Source organism: Colossoma macropomum, unplaced genomic scaffold (genome assembly GCF_904425465.1).
Source record: "Colossoma macropomum unplaced genomic scaffold, Colossoma_macropomum, whole genome shotgun sequence".
NCBI classification, from domain to species: Eukaryota; Metazoa; Chordata; class Actinopteri; order Characiformes; family Serrasalmidae; genus Colossoma; species Colossoma macropomum.
The window spans coordinates 30,089,468-30,112,323 of NW_023494798.1; the positions used below are offsets into that span (position 1 = coordinate 30,089,468).

The 22,856-nt window shown below is 39.3% G+C and overlaps 1 protein-coding gene across 2 annotated transcripts in view; it reads left to right on the top strand.

The window, feature by feature from the left end:
• The window catches only part of sipa1l3 (signal-induced proliferation-associated 1 like 3), a 160,783-nt gene that overhangs the window by 107,933 nt on the left and 29,994 nt on the right, over positions 1–22,856 (top strand). For both annotated transcript variants that reach the window (XM_036584863.1, XM_036584864.1), the window contains exons 5-10: positions 1,860–2,048; positions 3,216–3,390; positions 4,645–4,748; positions 12,345–12,502; positions 12,932–13,517; positions 14,502–14,776. In XM_036584863.1, the coding sequence (XP_036440756.1) occupies positions 1,860–2,048; positions 3,216–3,390; positions 4,645–4,748; positions 12,345–12,502; positions 12,932–13,517; positions 14,502–14,776 (1,487 nt within the window). The remainder of the gene's footprint in view (positions 1–1,859; positions 2,049–3,215; positions 3,391–4,644; positions 4,749–12,344; positions 12,503–12,931; positions 13,518–14,501; positions 14,777–22,856) is intronic.

Genomic DNA, 22,856 nt, shown 5'->3' on the forward strand with positions numbered 1-22,856 from the left:
ATTATGATGGATATTAATTTCATTATAACTTTGCATTTTCACTCGATTTAGAATCATCTACAGCTGTGGTCATTATTGTGGACACATCTAACATTTCTTTATTTCAATTTACAGCATCCTAGCACCAGCATAATAGAACGATTTTATATACTTACCTGCAACCAGACTAGTTTTATATGATTGAAAAGTCCAGACTTTTGAATGGTAGTGTATGCATGTATATGCTATCTATATGCATATATGTGTGTGTACTGTCTATACACAAACATACAGAGTTTACGCTATCATTCCCAGCCTGTCTGCAGCTACAGCCACACACTGTCTTCTAGACTCTCTCATCCCTCTCTGTGCTGTGTCACAGCAGAACCTGCTTTGAAGTTAAAGCTCTAAATGCTCATCAGAGATCAGAAAGGCACTGCGGGGCTTTAGGGTTAGAGGAGTGTGACTGTCCATGTGACCCAGCACATGGTATCGAAAACCACAACAATGCAGGAAATCAGCCAAAGCCCTGCTGTTTCAGTCCCAGAGCAGCGTGTTTTAGCTTCACTCTCTCATTCATACGGTGCTGTGCTCCAGTGTAGTGGAGTAGGTGGGGTTTTCTGGAAAAAGCTGAGCTGTCCAGCGTGTGAAATTTATGCAGTGAGTAAGTGAGTGAGAGTGCTGAAGATGCTCTGGTGGTGAAATGATGCCACACAGTGGAAGCTGCAGGCTAAAGCTATCATGCGTCATATGACCACCTGAAATTTAATAGAAAGTGTGTGGTGCGCTCTGTGATTAACGGTGTTACCAGAAAATCGAAAACATTAAAGTGTTTCGGAAATTAGATGATTCCTCAGACCCCTCAGCATCTTGCTGAGGGTCTCTCAATGTCCATCTTTTGTGCAAACATGAAGTTTGAAAAAAAAACAAACAAACTAGTAATTAATACTTAGTATCAGAATCAGCTCAGATTTTTGTAGTATGTGTTTATGTCTATCAAATAAATCATACTAACATGTAATTGATATTAATTATAATTCATTTTATATATACTTATATATGTCATTCAGTAGACTGAATACTTTATATACTGTATTCAGTATTATATTTATTGGTCTATTCATCACGTATTATACATATCCAGTTACCAGCTGCCCTTTACATGTGTGAAAATGTCATGATGACCAATAGAAATAGTCAAAAATGATTTGTGAAAAAATATATTTACATTAATATACAAGTAGAAATGGTAGGATTTTTTTTTCTGTCTTGTAAAGTTACCGTTTACAAAGTTATAGATATATAATGTATATACTATGTCATCTGTATTATTTTTAGTTTCTTATTTTTTCCACTCAATTATAATTTTATTGAATGCCCTTTTCGTGTATCCTCACATTTTCCTAATTATTTCAATTGGCTTAAAAATGTAACTTTATGTTCTTTACTTTCTTCTTATTATTATTCCATGTTTATACATATACATATGATTTCTATGTACCTCTACCTCTTATTCCACCATAGTCAACCAAATTGCTGTTTTGTCACCATCAAACAAGTATGCCAGCAACACCTCAGCAATCCCCTGGGATAGCATAGCATAGCATTGGCCGTGCAACACCTTAGCAATGACCTGGGTTACCATAGCAACTGCAATAACCTAACGACCACCAAGCAGTGGCCTAACAACTAGCTGGAATACTATAACTATAACAGTGCCATAGCAACTACCTGGAATTATGACATTTAGTGTCAACTTTGTTCTGTAACTGCTGTAACTTTTCCAGCATTACTGGCTGTTTGTTCACAAACTGTCCCCTTCTAGTTTTTCTCTGTTGAGCTGCATTTTGACCTGTATATCAAATTGCCTCTCTCTGTAGTTGGTGACGTTGCGAGGTGCTGTGCTGGAGGACGCTGTCCCTTCCACAACTCGCCACGGGACGGTTCGGGGTTTACCCCTGAAGGAGGTGCTGGAGTACGTCCTGCCCGAGCTGAGTGTGTCCTGCCTGCGGCTCGCTCTCAGCACCCCTAAAGTCACTGAGCAGCTTCTCAAACTGGATGAACAAGGGGTGAGAGACGCCTCAGATTACAGCACAAATGTCATAGACCACTGTAGTCGTGCGCCATTCTGTAGTCCTCGTTATGCCCATATTAGGAACTCCGGGTCTGAGCTCCTTTTCTCTATGGCCAGAATGAATAGGGCTTTCAAAAAATCGCCTAAATCAAACCCTGTGTTAAATAAAAATGTTCAGAACCCGATACGTTTCATTCTGGCCATAGAGAAATGAAGCTTAGACCCGGAGTTCCTAATATGGGCATAAGAGCATGGCTCCAAAATGACGACACGACTCCACTGGTCTATTGTAATTTAAGCAACGGTTAATTCTGGTTACACAGTCTGATTGATTGGAAAGCTTTCTTTCCATGTTATTATATATGATAACAGCACATTTTTTCATCATTCTGTAACAACATGGATGCCAGTTAAGAGAATATAAAGATTATTCCTTCTGATTTCACTTGGCTTATATTTCTTAAGTTATCCACACACTTAAAAATGATGGTTCTTCGAGGGTTCTTTAGTCGAGAAAAGGTTCTATATAGAACCAGTGCCACTCAAAGAACCCTTTGCATGGTGAAAGTGTTCTTCAGATTGATGGAGAATGTGTTGTATGTGATTCTATATAGAACCTTTTTGAAAATGGTTCTGTATAGCACCAAAAAGTGTTCTATTGGTACAATATCAAGCTTGTAATAATAGAAGAACCCTTTTTGTTGCTGTATAGAACCTGGTGTCCTGTTGTTTGAGATGTTATTTATGTTTATCTCTTTGTTTATGTTTGAAGGGGACGGGCTAATGGGTTTTTTAGAGTTGGAGGTTTGTGATTAAACTTTTTTATGGGGTTAAAGGAAGAGTCTGGCAAAAAGTCAAATATACACCCCCCCACACACACACCTTACCACAAATATAAGCAATCAATACGTGTCCAAGTGTGTGCTGAGTTAAGCATGTAGTTAGCTTAATGCTAATTTGTGGGAAATAAAATTCTATTATTTATTAGCTACATTAGTGTTGTTGCTTTTTTATTGTATTCTGTTGTATTCTATTGTGTATTGTATTCTAATGTCCTATGTATGTGTGTCTGTGTGTGTCTGTGTGTGTGTGTGTGTGTGTGTGTGTGTGTGTGTGTCTGTGTGTGTCTGTGTGTGTGTGTGTGTGTGTGTGGCCTCGGCAGTTGAGTCAGAAGCATAAAGTGGGGATCCTGCTGTGTCGGGCGGATCAGAGTACAGAAGAGGAGATGTATAATAACGAGGAGGCCACACCTGCTTTTACTGAATTCCTGAAGCTCCTGGGGGACACTGTGTGTCTGAGGGGCTTCAACAAATACGCTGCACAACTGGACACCAAGAGTGAGTGTCTGCACACACGGGTTTGTTTTTGTACAATGTCAGGATGTGGAGTCATACATATTTCTCATATATCGACAACTGAGAAAATGAGATTTTAAAAGGTGTGTGATTTAAAAAGTGAGTGTTTATCAGAAAACACTAATATTGCAATAAATACCCATAACATTAATGCAGTAAGTATTGATTTTTTGTATGTGTTTGTTTGACCAGGTTTCCAAACTTTTCCTTATGGCAACCCAGTATTATTTGTAGTTATCATCCAGTACCTAATTTGACAAATCACTACTTCATTATGTTAAATCAAGTGTGCTGGTGATGGAAATGAGCAAATCCATGGGATGGATATTCAGGAGAAATCTGGAACCAGACTTGCACACATTACAGGTTTTGTTTTATTTGTTTTGTTTCACTGAAAAGGCAAAACTTACTAAGAGCTTAATATTAGGGTATTAGCCTTAGCATAATAGAGAAAAAAATACAAAACAAAAAAAAAAATCTCTGTTCTAGTTTAACCCAAAGATGTTGGATGGGGTTGAGGTCAGGGCTCTGTGAGTGCCACATATGTATATATGTATATATGTATGTATATATATGTATATATGTATATATATATATATATATATATGTATATATATATGTATTATATATATATATATGTATATATGTGTATATATATATATATATATGTATATATATATATATATATATATATATATGTATATCGCTGCTGTTGGAAGAAAATCTTGTATCTCCATTTTTGTTGTTTTTCAGTTTTTGGCACAGTTTGAAAATGCCTGTTGCCCTTTACATTGTGTGTAAAATTCATAATGAATGGCCCAAAATTACTTGGAAAATTGTCTGGTTCCATTGATTGATTTTGCCTTTTCAGTTAAACAAAAAAATAAAGGACAAAACCCGGAGCTCCTATAAAAAGTGGGAGCCACTCAGTAATTTAATTGAAGCTGTTCACTAAATGTTTTGGAATGCAGTGACTCTGGGAATGCGTAGTTTGTGCATGACTCCTTCTTTAGACTGTAAGATGATGATAAGAGATAAACTGATATACTGATAAGGACTGTAATTACATGATAATATAATTATATAACAATGATGATAACTGTTGTTCGTACAACCTCCATCCCTTTCTTCAGGAACATTGTAGATGATTATATTACATGGACGTCTCATTACTTTGTCTAATTCTCAGTGAACTCTGTGTGTCTTGTGTGTGCGTATGTGTGTGTGCGTGAACAGCGGACTCTACTGGGACACACTCCCTCTACACCACCTATCAGGGCTATGAGATCATGTTTCACGTCTCTACGATGCTTCCATACATGCCCAACAACCCCCAACAGGTAAGAAACCCCCCCAGTACAGTCTGAAGTTTGGGCACTCTAGTCAAATTACAGTTTCTTGACTTGAAAATAAGTAAACACATTCTCTACAGAGAACACGCTACTGCACATGTTAATGTACTGTTTATTTCCTGAACTTAACATATTGGGGAAAAAAATAATAAAACATAAATGTGGCCTATGCAAATGTAATGAGGCCTTTAATGGTTTATGCTTTATTTTTTTCCCAATATGTTAAATTCAGCAAATAAGTGAAAAGGAATAGAAATGGAAAAATTTAAATGTGCTTTTAAAAGTGTTTCAACAAAACATGCCATTTGTTTTCCATCATAAAGAATAACTATTTAACCAAGCAGAGAGCCATTTATGCATTCAAATGGTTCTATATATAACTGTGCCTTCACTAAAGAACCCTTGAAGCACCAAACAGGTGTATGCGAAAGTTTGAATACGTCTGGTCAAATTAGATGTTTTGGTGATTTGCTTATATTCTTTACAGACACATCCTCTACAGAAAACACTTCTGTACATATAATGCACAATTTCTATTTATTTGCTGACTTGAACATATCGGATAAAATACGACATAAAATGGAAAATGTGCGATAGCTTTTGCACAGGCCGCATTTTGTGTTTTATTTTTTTCAATATGATAAATTAAGCAAATAAGCAGTAATTGTGCCTAAAATTGCGCAGAAATGTGTTCTCAGTAGAGCAGACATGTCAAACTGGGGACCTTCCGAGCCAAATTAGTGAGGATACTCTGAATTCAGCTCTTGAAGGCTTTGCTAATTATCTGATGCGCTGAATCAGGTGTGTTTAATAAGGCAGTGTGCTGAAGTCTGCAGTGTTTTGGCCTGTGAGGACTGGAGCCTGACAGAAGTGCTGTAGACTTATTTTGGCTTAGAAATTCACCAGGGGCGCACAAACTTTTTCATACATCTGTATTTAGCATGTTTATAATCTCTATCTGCTGCATCTGTAGCAGCCGAACTGCCACAGACAGCAGTTGATGCATTTTCCTGTACGTAATTAATATAATCACCTGCTTTTTTTGATTATATAATACAGATGTGACACGTAGACACTGGGTTGAAACCCACTGGGGTTTTCCAAGTTATTACAAACACAGTCATTTGTATTGAGAACATTTTGAAACATTATTATTATTATTATTATTATTATTATTACTGGCCCCTCCCTCTCTTTAAAACAGCCACTCTTAAGAGCTGTACACTGTTAGAAATAAAGGTACCGTACAGGCACATTTTTCGTTCATCAAGGTACATACAATGTAAATGTACCTACAAAGGTACAACAGTGGTTTTAGGGTCCAGTTGTGCACCTTAAATAAGTTTTTCCCAGGTGAAAAGTTCATATATGTACCTTTTCATAATCAAATGTTTTAAAAGAGAACAATCAGATGAAAATCCTGAAGACTACACAGGGTGTGTGGAGTCAATACAACCGTTGAGGGTACCACCCCAGTGACAAGAGGGGAACTGCCCCAGTTACAGCTTCATACCTTTTTATCTAGAGTGTAGAGCTGCACTCTAGAGGTTCCTTAATAGTTCTTGGCCTGGAAGTATGGTTCTAAAAAGAAGCTTTTAGTGGATATAGAACGTTTGCATTATTCAGGGATTCTCATCTCATTTACCAAAATGGTTAATCCATTGAAAGGTTCTTCAGGGAACAAAAAGTGGTTCTTTTGTGGTGTCGATCCAAAGTATTTTTTGGGACCTCTAGCTGTGGAGTGTAGCTTCAGTCTAACAGTGGTGCGTTTGTGAAGCCCGTGGAGTACGAACAGTAGATATGCTGGAATGTTTTTGTTTTTTTTAAGTGGTCCGCCGTGAGGCAGAGTTTCTGTCAGTCCGCTTTCAGTTTCTGCGAGTGCAGAGTTGTTTGTAAAGCCTCTTTGTTCTCTCTGTGTTCTTCCTCTTGCTCTTTTCTCTCTCCAGCGTGGATCAGGGTGTGGTTCACTCACTGTTTTCATATTTCCGTGCTGTTAATAATACAGCAGTGATGTGCCGCCTATTGTGTGAGAGGCGTTTGTATCTGTGTGTGTGAGGCATGTGCTGATATAAAACATGAGAAGAAAATAAGGAGAAAAAAAACATATATAGTATATAACATATATAATATAGATATATAATATAATAAATGTGTATACAAGTAGTGTTCTAAATGTCAGTTTAGTAGCAGTATTGTGTTGGTGGTTTTATATTTTGGAGTTCAGCAGTCGTCATTCCAGTGGCATAGGCAGAATTTTATATCAGGGGGCCTGGTTGCAGTTTGGGGTCAAGCCTAGGAACTGTTATGTTCCAGAGACATCACTATAATCTGGAACTTTTTCTTTACCTCTTAAAAAAGATGGTTCTTCAAGGGTTTAGAGCCATGAGTTCTATATAGAACATTTGCCCAACAGACCAAAATGCATGTACTAACTCAGGGCAGGTCCCCAAGCTCTTATCCACAGTCATACCGACCTGCAGTCTACTATGTATCATTTTTTCATCCCTCGTTTCTCTCATACACTCCTTTTCATTTTCACCTACAATCAAGACATACTTTACTTTGATTTCATGCTTAAACAGTTCTACGTAGAACTCATATTGTTCTGTATATGTTCTTCAGATTGATCGAGAATGTTCTATAAAAAAAAAGAATAAAATGGTTATAAATAACACCAAAATGGGTTCTTCTATTGTTATGACTATGTCACACTTAAAAAAGATGATTCTTCAATGGTTCTTTAGTATGGAGAATGTTTTTATATAGAACCATGGACAATTAAAGAACCCTTTGCATGATTAAAGGGTTCTTTGCATAGTGAAAGAGTTCTTTAGACTGATGGAGAGTGTGTTTTATATGGTTCTATGTAGAACCTTTTTGAAAAGAATTCTATATAGCACCAAAAAGGGTTCTTCTATTGTTACAGGCTCTACATTGTAACAGTAGAAGAACCCTTTTTGGTGTGATATAGAACCCTTTTCAAAAAGGTTTAACAATGCAAAGAACCCAAAGGGTTTGAGTGTCCATGGTTGTATATAGCACCATTTTCCTTAGTAAAGAACCCTTGAAGAACCATCTTTTTTAAGAGTGTCGTAACAATAGAAGAACATTTTTTGTTAGAACCATTTTCAAAACACAGGTGTGAGGTGAACTATATTTAACCCTTGTGTGGTGTTGGCGTCTGTGGGACCCATTTTCAATGTTTACCAAAGGAAAATTGTGATTTATTATTATTTCAACCTCAGATTCTTGGCCTTTTATCATTTTCTGTGAAGAACATATATAATAACCCATTTTCAGTCTCTTCACTCTGTTCACCCCCCACACATTTATATTACACATGTGGTGTTGGGTGAACCCACAGGGAATAAAAGTGTGGAGGTGCTGTGTCCTTCACTCTGTTCTCCTCCTACATGGCCTGCTGTTAGTGTGTGTGTCTGTGTGTGTCTGTGTTTGTATATGTGTGTGTGTGTGTGTGTGTGTGTGTGAGGGTGGACAACATGTTCAGGCTGCTGACTGGCTACAGCTGCTAAAGGAGAACCCTATGCTGACCCTTTGTGATATTTTAAACATCTGGTATTTTTACATAAATTGTTATGGCTGTATTTATTTGAAGAAACAGTAATGCAGTGGGTTCACCAGACCACTGAGTAACAAACACAACCACACCACACAACGGTTGAGGCTGAACATGTCTATTTTAATTCACATGGTTATTGTTATTGTTATGTTTGTTGTATAGCGTATTCTAAAAGCTCAAAGATATGCCCTGTGTGGAGCCATTACTGACCTACATAATTGTTGATCTGTACTCACAGTGGCCTGCAGAGGGCAGTGTTGAGCTATTCAGTCAGTCATGCATCTCTCAGTCCTGTGGATCTCCAGAGCCTCTTTAAATGGAGCCCGACCACTTCTTAATCACCCCATCTGTCTGTCTGTCTGTTTATCCTATCTGTTTTTTTATCTGTCTGTCTACCTGTCCGTCTGTCTCTCTCTCTCTCTCTCTCTCTCTCTCCCTCTCTCTCTCTCCCTCTCTCTCTCTCCCTCTCTCTCTGTCTCGCTCTCTCTCTCACTTCATCTCTGTCTCTGGGTTGAGGGAGGTTTCAGTAGAATACAGTTGGACAGGAGAGTTGCAGGCTGTGTCACTGAGTAGCCCCAGGCTCTGAGAGTCTCTCTGGACTCTCTCTCAGTAAAGAGATTGTTTGTTGCACATGTTTTAGTGTTTGAATCTGTGTGTTTGAGAAAGAACTATTTGAAGAGTGTTTGTAGTTAGGGATGCATCGACTCTTCATTTTTATGGCCAATTTTCTCTTTACTCAAAGCTTTTACTTTGCGAGTAAACAAATAAGCATGTGATCACATATGTACGTTTACAGCTTTCACCAGATGTGACTTATCAAAGTGCTTTGTTGTCCACTCATGTATCTTAGCTGGTACAGATACACTGTGTGGTCTGAATATTGAGTTCAGGCATTTTAGCCACACACTTTATTATGTGTCTAAAATCAAGCACATAGACATGCAGTCTCCATAGACAAACACTGAGTGGGCCATACTGAAGAGCTTAGTGATTCAAATGTAGCACTGTCATAGGATGCCACCTTTGCCACAGGAGTTTTCACAGCTGAGCAAGCCTAAGATCACTCTGTGCAATTCAAAGGGGCCAGTAAAGTTTGGTGGAGGAGGGATAATGGTCTGGGCTGTTTTTTAGGGTTTAGGCTCCTTAATTCCACTGAAGAGTGATGTAAATGCTACAGTATACAAAGATGTTTGAGATTTATATGCTTCCAACTTTAGCAGCAGTTTGGAGAAGGCCCTATCCTTTTCCAGCAGAACTGCGCCACTGTGCACAAAGTGAGCTCCATAAAGACATGGTTTGAGTTTGGCCTGCACAGAGCCCTGACCTCAACCCCACTGAACACTTTTGGAATGAACTTGTGCATTGATTGTGAGCCAGGCCTTCTTATCCAACATCAGTGTCTGGCCTCACAAATGCTCTGTTGACTGAATGGGCACAAATTCCCACAGACAAACTCCAAAATCTTGTGGAAAGCTCCCCAGAAGAGTGGAGGCTGTTATAGCAACTCCATAATAATGTCCATGGTTTTGGAATGAGATCCATCAAGCTCATATTAGTGTGATGGTCAAGTGTCCACGTTCTTTTGGCCACACAGTGTATTTTCAACTAGAAAATCAACAAAGCGTAATTTGACCGAGGGTGTTCAAACTTTTTCACACGACCGTGTAAGCTGTCTTATATGACTCTCATGCTCGTTCTGCTGTAGAGAGACGGTAGTTTGTACTGCTGGTAGTTTGTGCTGCTGTGACTCAGCGTTGAGGCCTGTCACTCAGACACACACATGGTTATTAATAGCCCTGGATAATGAACACGTCTTTTAGTAAACACTCTTTCACTGCGCTGTCAGATCCCTCATTCTTTCATCTCTGCTGTTATGAGATCAAATGAGGACTCACACATGGTGTTCAGATTTATCTGTAAGCCAGACTGAGCTGTGAGCTGAGCTGGAGAATAAAGCAGGTAGTGTTATTTAGGGCAGTGCTGTAATTTTATTTGTTTTACATCCAGCAAAGATATCATCTCTGTACTGCTCTGCCTAGACCACTAGGGTTATGAACACACGTCAGTACATCATAATGTGTTGATCTGTGTTAATTCAGCACTGATTAATACACTAGTGTTGAAATGTTAGATTCAAATACAGTATTATTCAGTGAAGTGTGTGCACATATGTTGGCCAAAATAAAACTCCCAGGCTACACTGTATGGACAAAAGTATTGGGACACCTACACATTACACTCACAGGAGCTTTTATGACATCCCATTCTGAATCCATAGGCATTAATATGGGCTCGGTCCCCCTTTGCAGCTGTAACAGCTTCCACTCTTCTGGGAAGCTTTCTGCAGGATTTTGGTGAGTGTCTGTGGGAAGTTTTTCCTATTCATCCTGAAGAGCATTTGTGAGGTCAGACACTGATGTTGGACGAGAGGGCCTGGCTCACAATCTCTGCTCTAGTTCATCCCAAAGGCGTTGGATGGGGTTGAGGTCAGGGCTCTGTGTGGGCCAGTCAAGTTCTTCCACTTCAGACTCATCCAGCCAGGACTAATTGGGCCTTGCTTTGTGCACTGAGGCTCAGTCATGCTGGAACAGAAAGGGTTCTTCCCCAAACTGTTCCCACAAAGTTGGAATGTACAATTGTCCAAAATATCTTGTTCTGCTGAAGCATTAAGATTTCCCTTCACTGGAACTAAGGGATCTATGCCAACCCCTGAAAAACAACCCCATAGCATCATCCCTCCTCCACCAAACTTTACAGTTGGCGCAGTGCAGTCAGCAAGGTGGCGTTTGTATTTCTTTTATTGTCTTTATTCCACTACTGTGTCAACAGTTCCTCCAGTTCCTCAATGTTACATCTCATCTGAACCACCAGAACACTTAAACTGTAAGTTCAGATGGTATGTCACTCTGGGAAATCTGCAGCAAAGACGGTGGAGATTTTTTTCTACTGTAGTTTAATGGCTTATTAATGCTCTATAATCCATTTTTTAACCATTAAAGGTGTAATACATTACACACAGGTGTTATTCAAGATTTTTTTTCGTATGCTGTTTAAAATCCGTCTATCTATTTACCATCATATACAGAAGCTTAAAAATCCTGTAGAAATGGTGATTTGTTGATTTTAAGTGAATGTAAGTTAACACATCCTCTAAAGGTGGTTAAACTATTTATAGTATATAGTTCAATTAGAAACTACTTAAATATGGCATTTTTCTCCAAAGGTTTGTGCATAGTTTCTGTTTATTTGCTGAGTTTTACATTTGTAGGGGTAGTGAATCCCCACATATGTTAATATTGATAATGAACCATTTCCGTTCCTGTTTTGAAAGTTTTGAAAGAAACAGTGGAGAATTTGCTGTACCGTAGCCGAATGGCTTATTAATGCCCCATAGTAATAAATTGTTTTGACTGTTAAAGAAAACAAGACGTTACATGTAGATATTAATTTATACTATTTTAACATGCTATTTAAAATTACATTAGTCCTCTTTAGCATCGTCATCAGGTTACTTTTCAGTCATTGCCAATATCAGATACATCACCCTATCACCCAGGCCTCGTGTCTATCTGTGTGTCTGTCTGTTTGTGTATCTACCTGTCTGTCTGTCCATCTATCTATCTATCTATCTATCTATCTATCTATCTATCTTTTTGAACTGTGTTATTTTTTCTGGCTTTCAGTTGTTAGCACTACTGGTTTTGTCTGTTGCATCACTCTTACCATTGTTTTTCTTCCCCCCCTCTCTCTCCCTCTCTCCCTCTCTCTCCCTCTCTCCCTCTCTTTCGCTCTCTTTCTCTCTCTCTCTCTCTCTCTCTCTCTCTCGCTCTCTCTCTCCCCCCCCCCTCTCTCTCTCTGTCTTTGTTTCTCTATCTGTTTCTCTCTCTCTCTCTCCCCCTCTCTCTCTCTCTCTCTCTCTCTCTCTCTCTCTCTCTCTCTCTCTCTCTTTGTTTCTCCCTCTGTCTGTTTCTCTCTCTCTCTCTCTCTTTCTCTATTTCTCTCAGCTCCTGAGGAAGAGGCATATAGGGAATGATATCGTCACCATCATCTTCCAGGAGCCGGGTGCCCTCCCCTTCACCCCCCAGAACATCCGCTCCCACTTCCAGCACGTCTTTGTTATCGTCCGCGTGCACAACCCCTGCTCAGAGAACACCTGCTACAGGTAAGCAGCATCCAGGACACTTCCAACAGCTACCAGCCGCCGGTTACCATGGCAACCATGCCCTGGCAGCAGTTGCCGTGGTTACCACACCAAAAAATCTTTTTTTAAACACATCACAAACTTGTCGGTTCATTTTCAGAGAGATTGTCTTTCCCTGTTCTTTTAAAGGGCCCTTATCATGGAACAAAAACATTTATTTTTGTTTTTGTTTTGTTTTGTTCTGTTTTGTTTTTTTTGAATAAGAGTTTGATATATTATGTGAACATTGTTAACGTTTTGACAAATGCCATCTGTGCTGTCCTTATTCAGAAACTAAGCCGAAAAAAGCAGCCAGTTTTGCATTCATTGTGTTTGTGATGTCACAGAATGTTTAATACTAATAATGATGATAATATTGAAGGAAATATTCTTCTCTTTCTCTCTCTGCAGCGTTGCTGTGACCCGTATGAAGGACGTCCCCCCGTTTGGCCCTCCCCTCCCTCCCAGCGGTGCAACTTTCCGTGACCCAGCCGCTTTCCGCTCCTTCCTCCTGGCCAAGATAATTAACGCTGAAAACGCCGCTCACAAGTCAGAGAAGTTTCACGCCATGGCCACCCGTACGCGGCAGGGCTACCTGCGGGACCTGGCCGAGAACTGTGTGTCCAGCACGCCGCTGGACACGGCCGGCAAGCTCAACAACCTCATCTCTCTGGCCTCAAAGCGCCGTGAACGGGTGCGGGCACGGGAGGGGGCGGAGCTCGGGGCGTTGGGCGGTGTTTCCTGGCGTGTTGTGGCGCAGGATTTCAGCGGAGGGGGCGCAGAGCTTCCCTGCGTTCTGGCCATCTCTGCAGAGTTCGTGGTGCTGGCTGACTGCTCCACCAAAGAGGTCGTGTTTAACTGCTTCTGCGCAGACGTGATTGGCTGGACAGCCGAACGGCTGGCGCTAAAAATCTACTACGGGCGCGGAGACCATGTGGCACTGCGGGTACCTGAGGGAGGAGCCCAGGACATCAGAGAGGTGGTGCAGAAGTTAAAGGTATGTGAAGGACATCAGAGACATGAAACTGCACCTGAGGGTCATTTTTACAATCAGTTAATCTGTCAGCTATTATCTGTCATCTATCATTATAATTAATCAAACTATTATACCCTCTGCTGTGTTTTCTCACTTTGTCCTGTCACAGCACAGGCAATCATGAGCTAAATGAGAAAATCTCTGATAACTGAAAGACACAGTGGACTCACCATGTGCTTTTCTTCATAGATCCTCTGAAAATAGGTAAAAGGAAGTCAAGTGATGTCATCAGTGTGATTTTTATTTCAAAATAAGAGATTTTTTTGTTACACAGTAACACCAGTGACATGACTCCTGGGGACCACAACATTATATATTTCCGTTATATATTTTATAATATTTATTTGGCATTTGTTTTCTTTATGTCAGTTAAATCGTATAGTTCATAGTCACATATAGATTATTGCAGTTAGAATTGCAGAAAAACATGTTTTTTTTTACCTCAAAATATGGCACTCAGCCTTTACACATGACTGAGGACGAGCTCTTCTGTGGTGCTTGGAGTTCTAGATAATTGATTAAAAAACTTATTGTTTTTTGTTTTTTTTTTAAATATAAATAAATTGTAACCCTAACGTTTTTCAAGTGTAATATATCTGTAAACGCTAGGGACACAAAAATGGACACTTTGCTGATCATGAAGCTGAGTGTTGAAGATAAATACACCCAAAGGATTAGCTAATAGCTGCTTTATGTGAACAAAAACCTTTGCAGGTATTGGTTGTTAATTGAAAATTAACAGTGAAAGTCAAAAATTTCAAAAGAAGGTAAAGTATTTGTCAGTTTTTGATTGGCAGTTACTCAGTGGACACTGGCTTGGGCAAAATAAAGATTATGTAGTTTGTATCAGAAATGACCTACTTGTCTCCGCAGTCCAGTTGCGTGCATGACAGATGTATCCAGATGTACATGTTAACAGCCTGCATTTCCTCTCTCCCTGCTCAGGCTCTGACTATTGGCTGTGAGACGGTGGACATGACACTGAGGCGGAATGGCCTGGGTCAGCTGGGTTTTCATGTGCGCTTGGACGGCACGGTTTCGGAGGTGGAGGAGTACGGCTTTGCCTGGCAGGCCGGGCTCCGTCAGGGCAGCCGGCTGGTGGAGATCTGCAAGGTTGCTGCGGTAACGCTGACCCATGAGCAGATGATCGACCTGCTGCGCACTTCAGTCACTGTCAAAGTGGTCATCATCCCACCCTATGAGGAGGGTGCAGCCCGCAGGTGAGCCAGTAGAAATGATTGAGTCAGAGTGGGCTGGTTATGGGTCAGTGGACACAGCTCAATAGAAGGGGTATAAAAATGAATCTGAATGTGACAATAGAAATACATCCATTTTGGGATATTAGAATAGATTATTGGACTAGATTATTTTTCTTTAAAGTATGTACTGAAGTGTGTACCCCTTTTTTTTTTTTGGCTTTTTAAAAAATATGAACAGTCAAAAAACCTAATATGTAAATAGTTTCTGTTTCTATTACTTACTACTGTTATTTACAGAATTAATCAGGTAACAGTGGATTTTTGTTTGTTTGTTTGTATTGTGTTTTGTTTGTTTGCTAAAGGCCAAATCATAAAAATAGGCTTAAATGAATAATGGCAAACTATGCACAGTCCAACACAGTCTAAAATTTTTTACTGAAAGACATAAACAGAGCCTTATACTTCATACTTCATATAAAAAACACTATGTGGCTAAAATTACGTAGACAAATGTTTGTGTCCATAAGGCCCCGTTTCTTACTGTAAGTGAGAGACCAGTAGGACATGGACATTTATGTCATTTTAAGTCATTTTACTGCCAGTTTTTTTTAGAAGTGTTTTATGCTGCTTTTAGCCAGTTATTTCATGAACAGTTATTTCATGAACATAGCCATAACATGACTAGCACTGCTGCAATAATGCTTAATGTGTTGCTATGGTATTTGCAATGTTATGTTAGTAGCTACCAGTGGTGAACATGCACTTCCCACTTATATAAGACTGCTCTACTTAACTTCATGAACCCGACGAGTCCAATACGTTGCCACCCCCTCTCACCAAAAAAAAAAAAGAAAAATCTATATATGTATATATAAAGAAAGAAATATCACACTAATCCATTTAGTGCCGATTTCTTCATTTTATAAATGTTTATATATCAGCATTGGCAGGTAAGCACATTCAAAATATCAGATAGTGGTGTCGGCCCACAATTCCCAAATCACTGCATTCCTAAAGATGAACTGCATTGAGGGAGTCGGGGTAAATGGTGTAAATGGTGTATTTTAATCTATCAGAAACACAAAATTGTGTTGGTTTTTGCCTTTTTCTCTTTCCCACGTCAGTATGTATTTGTAGTAGGCAGCGCTGATTGGCTTCTGTCGTGTATACCAGCATGATTATGTACATTTAAAATCCATCCAGGGTCTCTACACTGTAAACACACAAATCTGCCTATTGCACCAGTCCTGTAATCCTCAGACGGAGAAGTGCTTCCTCTGTGGGCTCTGATGCCAAAGCGAGATATAAACACGCGCAGCCAGTTTGCTCTGAACATGTGCTGAGTAGTTAACCCTCTCAGACCCAACATCTTATCTGCAGTGCATTCAGAGTGTTTGTCCCCTTTAACTCTTTAAAATCCGCCTCCAGAGTAGTTGGTGAGGGCGCGCTTCCACGTTGGTCAGTAAAATGGTTCAGCATGTGGAACTGGAGCTTTCTGTGTGCTCTGTGTTTCCTGTCACTGTATAAAAGAAGCTCTGTGCTGCCTTTTCTTTCATGCACCATTGTTGGATGCACTGTGATAGTTCCTGAGCAAGTGTGCATACACATTCAGAGTGGAGTTGACGTTGCTATGGAAACAATTATTGATTTGTTTCATCAGAGTAACAATAAAAGGCGATTGAAGTGTGAGGTATATTCCTATTTATACGTTTGCTCCCTAAATGTGGTATTGTGACACAACATAAAAATCTATGAATTTTCAACTTTGTTAGATCCAGCCTGTGCAAAAGTTTTTGCACTTTATTTATTTATTTACCAATAAATCAACAAAATGTCATTTGACCAAGGGCACATACGACTCTATCAAATATATGCAAGGAAACCGTTGAGAAATCACATTAATAACAATAAAAAGTTGACAAGACTACCCAAATAGCCTCTTTTGCATTAACCTTGTAGAGTTTTTCCCACATCACAGAAAATATAATTTCATCAGTATTAAAATTTCATAACGTGCCATTTACTCCCCAGTCCATGTGAGGCAGCCAATCAGAACAAAGGTCATTTATATCAATTATATTGGTTTTAAAGGCACAGTAACAAAACCAGCCTGTTGAATTCTAAGGGATAAAGGAAAGAGGTTGGATGATGAATTATGTCTTTGAAGTGTATAAAAGCACACAATCTCAGCAGACGAAAATACAAGAAAATCGAAGAATATGGTCCCTTTAAGGCTGATTCAGACATCTAATCTCAAGGTCCTTAAACTCATTAAGAACGACATGCACAAAGCAGCAAATTTTGTCCGCGTCGTCTGAGCAGCAGCAGAATTGAACTCTGACGAGGCAGTTGATATCGCTTCTTTTTGCTTTGCTCTCTCCTCTGAGATGTGTTCACGTTTTGGTACAGATCAATACAGGTGTTCTTGGCAGAGCCGACTGCTTCTGTTGCTGATTCCTCCTCAGGGTCAGAGTTTTCAGAGCTGACTGCAGAGGTCTGTTTGTGCATTTATTTATTTATTGTCCTCATTGCTAAAAGTTTATATCAGTGTGACTTTTGAAGCAATAGCTCAGCAAACATATTTACACAGTTTTCCGTCTTTCGCCAAATGTAGTCAATCAACCAAGATGTGTTTGGTGTGTGTGAAGTTTACTTCTTTAGCTTTGCACTGAGGCTACAAGGCGAATGCAGCTTAAATCTCGTGTAAAACAGTAATAAATGTGTATTCTGTTTGTCACACCACAGAAAAATGTGTTACTAACCACCCAGCAAATTTGACTGATCAGAAAAAATGTCAAGTGTATAAAATTAGGTTTCAAAACTGGGATAAAATTAGCAGAAATTTGCGTGTGCGTAAGGCGCTAAACCACGCCCAGTCATGGGAAAGATGCAGACTCTCTCAAGACTTCAGCTTCATATTCGCCAGAATGTAGTTGCTGCACCATTTAAGGTGGAACGGGAAAATTTAAATAGGAAGCTGAATTTAGCTTTGTGTTTGTCAGAATGTAACTGCTGCATTTAAGGTGGAACGGGAAAATTTGAACAAGCTGGCGAATAGAAGTAGGAAGCCGGCTTCAGTTAATACTAATGTTAGCATCTCCATTAACTCGCTATACTCTCAAAAATAAAGGTATGAAACTGTCACTGGGGCAGTGCCCCTCGTGTCACTGGGGTGGTACCCTCAAGGGTACATCTCAGTACCTTTAGTCAGGGAACATAACTGTACCATAATCCATTTAAATGATATTTCCTAAGTTGTACTGACTCCACACACCCCGTCTCGTCTCCAGGCTTTTTATTTTATTATTCTGTTTTAAAACATTCGGTTATGAAAATGTATGAATATGTATTTGTCACCTAGGAAAAACGTATTTAAGGTACACAATCGGACCTTAAAACCACTGTTGTACCTTTGAGGGCACATTTACATTGTTTGTACCATTGTTGCTTTCATTTTAGTGTAACACGCTGTGTGACATGCTGTTTTCTGTAGACATGAACAAAAGCATACAGTCTAGCTAAAAAAAAAGTAGCAGCAGGTGACTTGATACCTGTATTTGTTCATTTTTCTAAAGGGGAATTCCACTGTTTTTTTTCCTCAAAATGTTTACATAATTCAGTAGTTGAGATCTAAACAAAGTCATTCAGAGTGTTTTCATGTGAAATGATGCCTCATAGAGAAACAATCTTAGATTTTCTTTACAGTGGTGGTGATAGGAACCAAATGTTATAACACCTACAACGCAAACTTTTTGGGGACGGGGGTGGGGGGTGGGGGAGGGTTCTATTTTGCCTTATAATGCCCTCCCTACAATTTTTGGATTTAAAAAAATAAGTTTTAGGCCAAAATTGGCTCAAAACTCAGGAAAATCCGATTCTATCTATAATCCAGTCAACGTGTTTACATGCACTTGAGTAATCAGATGATGTGAAACTCCGGGTCTACGTGAGTCAGACAGTAATCAGATTTCTGCTTTGCAACCAGCCAATAAACTCACAGAAGAAGACGTGATGTAAATGTAATGTAAAACAAACTTCAGTGTTAAACTTCATGATGCAGCTTTTTTTAAAAAACATCGCATCACTTAACCTAAAAATATGAACATAGATCAAATTGTAAATAAAGAATAATTAATTCTTCATTTCATCACGCATGTATTTGGTTTCAGCGTCGCTGCAGAAGTGTTTTGCTGCGTCTCGCGGCAACACTGCTGCTTATTTCCGGTACAGCCGTCTGTTTTCGCACATGCACAGACTGAAAAATCTGATAGAAATCAGAGTAAGAGTTTACATGCACTGAGAAATCTGATTACTGAGCTAAAATCCAGCTCTCTTTATCAGATTTCTTAATTGGGTTTCTAGATCGGAGTATGGTGTTTACATGACCACTTGAATAATCAGATAATGCAGAAATCCCATTATGATAGCATTATTGTGAGCATGTAAACACACTCTGTGTCTTCAGGCATCAGGCAGTGTGTTTACAACCATTTCATCAAATAGTTTTCTATGAAGTTGCAAAAGGCATGAAAGGCTTCAGACGTGTGGTTTCTATCAGCACCGCTGTGAACATATCAGAGTTTCTCTAGAAGCGTTTCGCATCAAACTGAAAGACTTTGTTTACATCTTAACCATTTAATTATGCATAAAGTTAAGAAGCACATTAGCAAGTCTGTTGAGTTTACTTAACAGCTCGACTCTGTTAAGGCTAACGTATGATGATTTAGGCCTGCAGTTTGACCGATGCTAATCAGTGGGGTATAAACTTCAATTACTTGTTAGCTCCGTTTGTCTCGTAGCTCCAGTAAAGAAAATAAAGAATCATGCCGAACGTGTCCTGGGTGATCGGCTGCACTGGGGCGAAGAGGGAAACTCTGTTCTGGTGTACCTTCAGCTTTAGGTTTGATTATTACCTCAGCAGTGCGGTCAGTACAATCACACGCGACGGAGAATTCAATGATCTTCTTCATCCGTCTCAGACTCTGCCCTTTCTGTTTAGCTAACACAAACACACCAGATTTTGAGACAGTAGGCAGACGCTTCAGCTCTCGGGGGATCGGAGAGTGGGAGTGAGCGAGAGAAACGAGAGAGAGAGAGTGTGAAAAGAGGAGAGGAGAGAGGGATGAAACTGTTTAAAGAGGTGCAGAGATTCTTGTTATCGTGTGAAATGCTGCGTTAGGATTGCACCAACTCTCTGCCGCTCTCTTTGCTACTGGCCAGCGTCTTCAGTGCTCTTAACTTTTCTCTTAAAACCTCTTAACCTGCAGGCTTTTTATTCAGTTATTAAGATTTTTTTTTAAGATTACTCATTCACTAATATGAATTATTCAATAACTGAAGTCACTTTTTCACTAATGGCAGTGAATTATTCAGTATCTAATATTGAGTATTCATCATCTACACTCTTAAAAAAGATGGTGCATCAACAGTTCTTTAGTAAAGAAAATGGTCCTATATAGAATCATGAACACTCAAAGAAACCTTGGCATGATTAAAGGGTTCTTTGCATCATGAAATGGTTCTTCGGATTGATGGAAAATGTGCATGAACCTTTTTGAAAAGGGTTCTATATAGCACCCAAAAGGGCTCTTCTATTGTTACAAGATTGACACCGTAACAATAGAAGAACCCTTTTTGGTGCTTTTCCAAAAGGTTCTACATCTACAGCACATTCTCCATCAGTCTGAAGAACCAGTTCATGATGAACCCTTTAATCATGCAAAGGTTTCTTTGAGTGTTCATGATTCTATATAGAATATTTTCTTTACTAAAGAACCCTTGACGCACCGTCTTTCTAGGAGTGTGAAGTATTCAGTAGTACTATTGATTATACAGTATCTGCTATGTTATTCAGTATCTACTATGAATTATTTGATATCCAGTATTCAGTAGAGTTATTCAGTAGTTGCTGTGAAGTGTTCTGAGCTATGAATTAGTAGAAAATGCTATAAATTAATTGTTCAATAACTGCTAAGAATAATCCTACTATGATTTGTTCAGTATCGGCTATGAATTATTTACACATTTTATATATATTTTCCAATAAATACTGTGAATTATTCAGTATGTACTGTTAATTATTCAATATCTGCAAATTATTCAGTATCTGCTATGAATTTTTCAGTAACTAATGTGAATTGTTCATTATCTGCTATAAATTACTCAGTAACTGATATTAATAATTTAATATCTACTATGAATTATTCAGTAATTCTTGTGAATTATTTAGTATTTACTATAAATTATACAGTATCTATTATGAATTATTCAGTGTTCACTGTGAATTATTCAGTATCTGCTATAAATTATTCAGTATCTACTATGAATTATTCAGTATCTACTATAAATAATTCAGTAACTGTTGTGAATTGCTCAGTAACTGATATTAATAATTTAATATCTACTTTGAATTTTTCAGTAACTGATGTGAATTATTCAGTATCTACTATGAATTATTCAGTATCTACTATAAATAATTCAGTGACTGTTGTGAATTGCTCAGTAACTGATATTAATAATTTAATATCTACTTTGAATTATTCAGTAACTGATGTGAATTATTCAGTATCTACTATGAATTATTCAGGAACCGTTGTGAATTATTTAGGAACTGATATGAATTATTTAATATCTACTGTGAATTATTCAGTAACTCTGATCTGTGAAATCTCTCACTCATTTACTCGCACATCAACTGTGTTAATGTTCAGATACAGAGTGTGCGCTTGTGTGTGTGTGTCTGTGTGTAAGCCTGCGTGTGTGTGTGTGTGTGTGAGGTTATTTAAGGCGTGTAATCATGTCTCTGCTGTGCTAAAGGGGCTCTAAACCCCCTAATTACTCCGCAGTGGGTCTGATTCTCTCTCTAGGAGCCGTTCAGGGTTTAGTGTGGCAGTTTAATTACACTGAGCTGAGCTGCTTCCTGTCTCCTCTTAAACACACATGCACTCACAATAACGCGTATGATGAGAAAGCCCCGCCCACTCCGAGCTGAACAGCGCCTTAATGAGAAGATTCCTTCATCACTGTTTCCTCCCTCCATCCCTCCGTCTCCTGTAGATCATCACTTTCAGACAAGAGCTGTTTCACTAGTGTCTCTCCCTCTCTCTCTCTCTCTCTCTCTCTCTCTCTCTCTCTCTCTCCCTCTCCCTCTTTCCTTCACCCCCTCTCTCTTCCTCTCCCTCTTCACACTTTTTCTTTCCTTCACCCTCCTTTCTCTACCTCCCTCTCCCTCACTATCTCTGTACTTTCGTTTTCTCTCATTCGCTTTCTCTCTCTCTCTCTCTGTTTTTGTCTCAATCTCACTCTTTTTCTCTCTCTCTCCTTCTCTCTCTTCACACGTTCTTTCACCCTCCTTTCTCTACCTCCCTCTCCCTCGCTCTCTCCATACTTTCTCTCTCTTGCCTTTTTTTCTCGTTCAATCTAGCTGTTTTTCTCTTTTTTTCCTCTCGTTTGCTCTTTCCTCTTTCTCTCTTGCTCTCTTACTGTTTTTCTCTCTCAATCTCTCACTCACTCACTCTTTTTCTCTCTCCTTCTCTCTCTCCTGCAGTTTTTCTCATGCTCTCACTCTTACTGTTTTTCTCTCTCGCTCTCTTTTTCTCTCACTTACTCTCTCTCATGCTCTCTTACTCAATTTTTCTCTCTTTCTTTTGCTCTTTGTCTTTTCTTCACTTTCCGCTGCAGTAATCTTTCCCTCGCTCCTGTTTGTCTCTGCAGTGTTGATTTTGCGTTGTTCTCATGTACACTTATTTCCTCCCTCTCTCTCTCCCTCTCTCTCCCTCTCTCTCCCTCTCTCCCTCTCTCCCTCTCTCTCTCTCTCTCTCTCTCTCTCTCTCTCTCTGTTTGGTGAAGAGTGCCAGGGAAGCAGATTGCATGTGATTAAAGCTCAGAATCTGGGGGAAGAGAGATGATAAATAAATGAAGGAATGAATGAATGAATAAATAAACAAGGCGATGAATTAACAGCGCAGCTCCAAAGTGTTGTTTTGGTGTCTGTGTACGGAAGCGCTGGTGCCTGTGCGGATATTGAAGCGTGTCTGAACACCTCCTGCATGTGCGAAAGGAAAGTGGGCGAGTGTTGAATAAGCCCCGCCCCTCTCCTTTA